We start from the raw sequence: 6,914 nt of genomic DNA, 5'->3' as shown, positions 1-6,914 counted from the left end.
CATCTGCACCTACTAGCGTGGAAAGGAATTATTGCCATATTTGTACATGATTTCTTGGGTGTTGGATCACTGCTATGATGCTGGTTTTTATTGAAATTATTAGGTGGATGATATCAACATTATTAGGACTACATTCTACCTCCATACCATAGCCAATTTGTCAATGAATTTTACCGTGGCAGTCGGCGGCAGGAGGATCAACAACGGAAGCAAGGGAGCCTTTGGGGTTAAGGCCTTCTCGATTATTGTCACCACACACCAAAGGAAATGAATAGAGTGTTTGTAACACATTGTTGGTTAACATACAATGCATGTAGAAAATATATCTTATTTAAGAATGAAGCTAATCAGTAACATGTATGAAATATGTGATATGAAAATGAGAAGCTATGTATTTTGATGACTTGAAGGAAGCAAATGTGTATGGTGTCCAAAATATATCAACTGATCATGGAAGCAATAGTCTATACAAAACTTTGTTTGATATGTTTCAAAAAACTATTTTTATTTTGAAGCAAAATTCAGTTGTAATGGAAGCCAAATTCCCAGTTTACTTAGAAACAAATGTTTATTATTATCCTTGATGGAAACAGTTATTTATGTTAGTGGAAGCACTTTGTCTTGCCGATAGATAAGTATTTTCATTTGGAATATTTTCTTTAATTCAATATAAACAATTATTCATTTTGTTGAACCTTTTCTCTAGTTGAAAGAAATATATATCTATTTTGCTGGAAGCATTTATCTAGTCGACAAAAACAATAGTTTTGATGCAATTCAAATAGATTATTCCATTGAATCAAAATTCCTTAACGACAGAAGCAAAATATCTGGTCTACATGAACATAAATTTTCCTACGAATACATAATTTCCAATTAGAAATAAATTTGTTCAATATGAATGCAAATTAATTACAACTGAAGCATATTTGTATAGCATAGAAAATGAAATGAAATTTTTTTTTTAGATTTTTTTAAAAGAAAAACCAAACATGAGAACAAGTAATGTAGTACAAACATTATGAAGGCTGGGCCTCATTACGAAACAAACTTCCTGAAAAACCTTAAGCTATCTTGTAATGAAAACACTAATTCAGTAGCATTCGTGCATGATCAACACGAATTTCAGCACAGCTAAGAAATTGAATCCTGGCACGTGACTGAATGCCCTGGGTCAGGAGGTTCCTCATCGAGCACCTATGCTTCTTCGACGGCGGAAACGTAGTCGGTTTCAGAGGTTTCAGGTGTCGGCACATCCGACATCCCAGTCTATCATACAGGTACACATTAGTTAGATTCACAGCTGCTTTCATCACACGCCTGACATAACTCACCATGTAGGACTCAAAGCAGAAGATGATGAGCTTGGTAAGATGGTGGTGCTTGAAATTTGATGTAGGTGATTTCCACTCCACGCCCTTCTTCTCACTATACAAGCATTGTCTCCTCTCCTCCTCGTCCATTTTCATTTCACATGGGTGATCCATTACCATCATGCAGAACTCCTCCAGCAATGGTGCAGCTTCCAGAATGAATATTGTCCATGTGAGATCATACCCTTCAGGAATGCTATGTAGATTGACAATCCTCAGTGGGCGGAACACATACGCCAGCTTTCTGGTTAGACACTCTGGTTGAAGCCAAATCTTTTCGTATCTAAACCCCAAGTGCAGCTCTCGTACAGAGGTCTCAAAAAGTAAAGTGCTCAGTTCGACCATTTCATGCCAACTAAGAGCAAGATTTACAAGGGTCACAGCCTCCAGCAATGGGACATGACCAAATGACAGTGGCAGGTATTTGTAAGTCATCCAAAAAGCAAAGTTTATTCGAGTGAGTCTTGGGAGCCACTTGAGTTCCACTTTCCCAAAACGGCAATCCTCAAAACTGATCTCACCGAGTTGAGCATGCTCAACATTGAATGTCAGCCAATACTCTGTCGCGCAATTGAGAAAACCTAAATATTTTAACTGCTTACAAGTGACGAGGATGTTGGAGACCACGTCAGATTCAGCAAATTTCAAATTCTCCAGGTAAAGCCGTGTCAGACCAGAAAATGCAACCTGACACTCATTAAAAAATGACAGGAACTGTGCCCCATAGTTCACTATATCATCAAAAGTGCACTGCAGGCGTTTCTTCTCTGTCAAAACAGTGAATTCTGCTTTCTCAATCTTGTGTGTCGCCATAGCATTGCCAACGGCATGTCCGATGGATATGGGGACAACATCTCTCAAGTAGAACGTCGTCGACAGGAGGCGGATGGTGTATTCCCCTAGAACTCTGCGTGCCAGCATGCCCTTTGCCCCTTCGACAGCAGCTGCATTCATCTGAACCAAGTAATCAACAGATGCATTGGAGTTTGACACACCCTCCGGCACAAACTCCTTAGCATTTATTATAAGATGAGAGAGCTCGGAGGAGAGACGAATCCACCGTTTAGAAAGGATGCTGGTTCTTGCAGCTTCACGGACATTGAGTCGGTCAAGAATGTTGACTAGAATGTCATCAGGCAATGCGCTGAGCCTATCATATCTACAGCCTTTTTTCCCCATGGCTCCAGCGTTGATCTGGCAAGGCCTCGGGAGAACTTGTCTACTATTGCGTTTCTGCATCCCCATGGCTCCCGCGTTGATCTGCCGATGCTGAAATATGGCACTTGATGACTCGTGAGGCTGGAAATATGGCCGATTCCGTTGTTGTACTTGGTTGGAGATTTATAGCGGCGGTTGGCGCCAAGTTGGAGATTGAAACCGGGAAGAATTTGAACTCCTTCTAAAATCTTAACCGAAAGAGGGTTGAAGTCGGACTGCAGCTCGTTTTAAACGAGCCGCTTTGATTGCGAACTGAGGCTCCCAAAGGAGTCGCTTGATTGCGGACTGCCGGAGCTGATCCGGTTCTGGATTGCAGCTCCCAAAGAAGCTGCTTAGAGCATCTCTAACAAAGCCCGTAAAAGATCCAAAATCGAAAAATAACCGCCACTTTACGGGTTCGGGCCGAAAAAGGGCGCCGATTGTGACCGTAAACGAGCGAAAGCTGAAAAATAAAGTTTGGGATGCGTTCGGTTCGCTCCGTCGGCCTGTATTTGTAGGGGTCGACGGAGCGAACCAAACGCAGCCCGAACACAATCCCTAGTTTGCGCGCGAGGGAAGTTTCAGCTCCTCCCAACCTCCGCCGCCGCCGATCTGTGCGCCCTCACCTTCCTCTGCGCCACCACCCTCCGATTTTGCTCCGATGAGTCTCGAATCAACCTCGCCGGCCGTCGTTGATACGTCGCAGGCGCCGCCACTTCTCCCGTGGTCGCCGCAGCTTCCGCCGCTCCTCCAACCACCCCGGTGATCCCTGCCATCCCTGCAACCCCAGCGGAGGAAGCAACGCCGGTGTCGGCGACGAGCGGGGTGAAGCGGCGGCGCGCGGGAACGCATGTGGTCCCACAATCCGCTCCGACCACCGGTGATGTCTCGGCGATGGCACCGAAACCTAAGGCGCCCCGTGCGAGACCGAAGAGCGCGGGCCCCAAAAGTACGAAAGTGAAGGCGGCGACGAGCCGTGGCGTCCTGCCGCCGGTTCCCTCCACGCCTACGGCAACACCGACGTTGACGACGGAGGAAGAAAGCGCGACCGTCGCCCAGGACGTGCTCGACGAGGGGTCAACAAGGTACACATAAACTCTTCGTCCGTTTATTTGTTTGCGAGTAGATACTGAGGGCTCGTCCGATTAGGAAGGAGAAGGCCTCCAACATGGAGATGTTGGACGAGGTGCAGATTAACCCACTCCCTCCGTTCAGCAATGGCATGGACGGAGTTGAGAACGACTGCGGGGACGAGGGGGAAGAAGGGGAAGAAGGGGAGGAAGGGGAGGAAGGGGAAGAAGGGGACGACGGTGTGGTGGAGGTCACGGCTGATGGAAATACAAAGAAGAGGCGGGCCAACAACTACACGGAGATTGAAGACGCCACCTTGTGCCGAGCTTGGGCCTCCGTGGGGATGGATGCCGTCTCCGGCACGGATCAAACATGGAAGCGGTACTGGCAGCGCATCGAGGACAAGTTCCATAAGCTCATGCCGCGTGTTCGCCATCCTGTCGATCGCACCTACCGATCCCTCCAAGGTTGTTGGAACGCGATCAAACCGGCGTGTAGCCGGTGGGCAGCAGCAATGGACCAAGTGGTGTCCAATCCTCCAAGCGGCGCAACTGTTGTAGTTTAGCTTGGATGACATATCGACGATTTGTTGGTTTCTTTTGCATATGTAGGATCGCATTGCCGATGCTAGGTACAGAGACATGGCGATGGTGCTGACAGCGGGCCAACCTCGGTTTGATGCCAGCGGTGAGAGGAGAGGGGGAACTATGAACTGTGTCATTTGATTCTGTACTATGAACTATGCATGAATTGTTTGTATTTTATTGTGATGTTTCTTCGATCATATGCTAAAATAATTTCATAAACCCTGTTTTTACGGGTTCGGATGCCGCTCGCGCAGAACAGAGTCCGTAAACCAAAACTGTAAAACAGAATTCTGTTTTACAGTTCTACGCCAGCCATTTTACGACCGAATACGCGAGTTCAGTGAATTGAATTCGCCTTTTCCAGTTCAACTTTTTACGGGCCCTGCTAGAGATGCTCTTATTTGGGCGAATCTACTACCGGAACACCGCTCGATCCTCATACAAGGAGCGCTTGGGCGACGAGGGGGTGACGGCGGCGGAGGTGCTCGGCGCACGGCTGGCACAGGCGCATCTCCGATCCAAAATCTCTCTCTTCCTTTCCCCTAGGTGACGGAGGAGCTCGGCGGAGGATACCAACGAAATGAAAATTTGGTTGCAAAATAATTTACTACAGTAACTCCAGACATGCTTCAGAGCCATCCAACTAACTCCCGAACTTATAGGGATTGGGCGTGATCCTTGCAAGTACTAATGGGAAGCAAATCAAGGAAGCTAGCCTACAATAGAGCACGTTCGCATGCATCAATCAGACGCACCACGGAAATTCCATCGTGCGGCGTTGGATTAGTCCGATAAAACGCTAAGATCGGCGTCCGATTCCTAGCGGTGCCCCTAACATCACACACCACAAGATAAAATGAGTCTACAAATTAATAAATGAGAATTTGCATGATACCACAAGTAAGTTACTTTCCACTATGAATATAGTAAAATGGACGCATGACACCACCTTATGTTACTCCCCACTATGAGTAGCCTTACTGTAGTATCACACTTCCCAATATATAATGAGTATATAAGCTAATTAATAAAGCCACCTATGGTATTACTAAGGCTGATCATAGTGGTAATAAGTACTAGTATCAAGTAGTAGTATCATGCATATGACACTTGTGCATGATATTATCTCTATGGTGGGTAGTACTATCATAGAGTAGTATCGTAGTCATGCTATATTTATTATTTTTTAGAATCTCAATATGATCTTGTGATATGCGCTATGATACGGTATCCACATATGTTATTCTAATCTCTTCTCCCTCTTTAATTAGCTGCCACATAAGCATTTTTATGGGACCTATATGCACGATACTAGCACTATGTCTTGCCTAACCACTACGAAGATGGTAACATAGAATAGTAACATGTACACGTTACTACTCTATGTTACTTCCTACGCTCCACAAGATGAAGAAGAACATATGCATAGATATACTAAGAAAAGTTCAGGTGAAACTAATGGTCATGGAGGGTTTGGCCTCGGTGTTTTTATCTCTTTATTTATTTGTTAGATGATTTGTTTGGAACCAATACCTGTGTTGTTCGGCATCGATAATATTCAATAATGTATGGTTTTCTGCACCAACCGGTGCATAACAAGGGAGCATCCTCCTTTTGGGAAAAAAAACATGCCAAAAACATGTATGTCTCGCCTCGTATATAAATAAAACAACAATGCTACATTTACAAGTTGTTTCTATGGGAATAATGGGATCCTAGTTACAGGCAAACATGGAGGATTGTGGGTTGACCTCAGTTCTTAATCCCACGGAAGGGAAAAGATTTGCTCGAACCAAATTGGTCCACCTCATGCTGTAATAGAATTCCGTAACAAAGTTTGCATAAGTGTAGTATTATTGTAAACAAAATTATATTTAAGCTACTTCCATGCTCAGCTTTGTCATTTGTTATTGTGGTTCTTTCAGGTTCTCCATCTCCACTCCACGTAAAGAAGGGGCATCATTTAGCTATTTAAAATATGATCCGGTAATATTTGAGCTAGCTCTTTACAAAAAGATCATAACGATCATGTTGGTTTAGGTAAGGATGTATGAATCTGAATCTGAAACTAGAACTATGAAATAAAGGGCTATGTGCATCAATTTGATGCAGACATCGAGGCTATGTTTCTCATTTTGAAAAAAATAAATAAGGTAAAGACGTATGATCCTAACAATAATGTGGACTCGACCGTCTAATAATCTCACGGCGTGAGTATATGTACGTATTTATGAGTATCTATGTCTATACCATGTTTTGAAGGAAAAATAAAAACACTATTGTATCGTCGATACTACAGTTTGTAACATTATTGTATTTATATTTATTGGGTCCAAACACCTTTAAGTATTTGAAATATATTTTAAAAAACAACAGTATTTCTTCAAACAGATATACTTTGCATCTAAACGGGTCTTACCAGAACGGTTGTACATTCTTTCTTGCTAGAATGGTAAATTGATTTGAAAGAAACTATAAATCTGAAATTGAGCAAGGCAAAATCTCAACGATCCACGGTTCGGCATACATCAAGTGTTTTTATCTTCTTAGCCGTGTTCTAGGGCCTCTTTACCGTGTTCATTTGGTACACGACAAAGCATGAATCTCCTGGCACACATCAATTTTTATTTTTCTTAGCAGCTGGCAGTCCGGTACACATCAACTTAAGCCTGTGTACCTTTTTTTT

At 43.8% G+C, this 6,914-nt stretch overlaps 1 protein-coding gene across 1 annotated transcript; it reads right to left on the bottom strand.

The window, feature by feature from the left end:
- Positions 1 to 1,088: 1,088 nt before the first annotated feature.
- LOC127304031 (uncharacterized) lies at positions 1,089 to 2,564 on the bottom strand. The gene has a single exon (XM_051334742.2). It carries the CDS (start codon positions 2,550 to 2,552, stop codon positions 1,089 to 1,091), a length of 1,464 nt encoding a protein of 487 aa, XP_051190702.2. The 5' UTR covers positions 2,553 to 2,564.
- Between the last annotated feature and the right edge of the window lie 4,350 nt (positions 2,565 to 6,914).

The sequence above is a fragment of the Lolium perenne genome, chromosome 7, assembly GCF_019359855.2.
Source record: "Lolium perenne isolate Kyuss_39 chromosome 7, Kyuss_2.0, whole genome shotgun sequence".
Classification (NCBI taxonomy): domain Eukaryota; kingdom Viridiplantae; phylum Streptophyta; class Magnoliopsida; order Poales; family Poaceae; genus Lolium; species Lolium perenne.
Note: the sequence above shows the minus strand (reverse complement) of the source record. Positions and strands in the feature narration are given on the sequence as shown.

Excerpts from the sequence above, each read along its gene's own strand:
- LOC127304031 (XM_051334742.2), bottom strand. The coding sequence starts at position 2,552 with ATGGGGAAAAAAGGCTGTAGATATGATAGGCTCAGCGCATTGCCTGAT.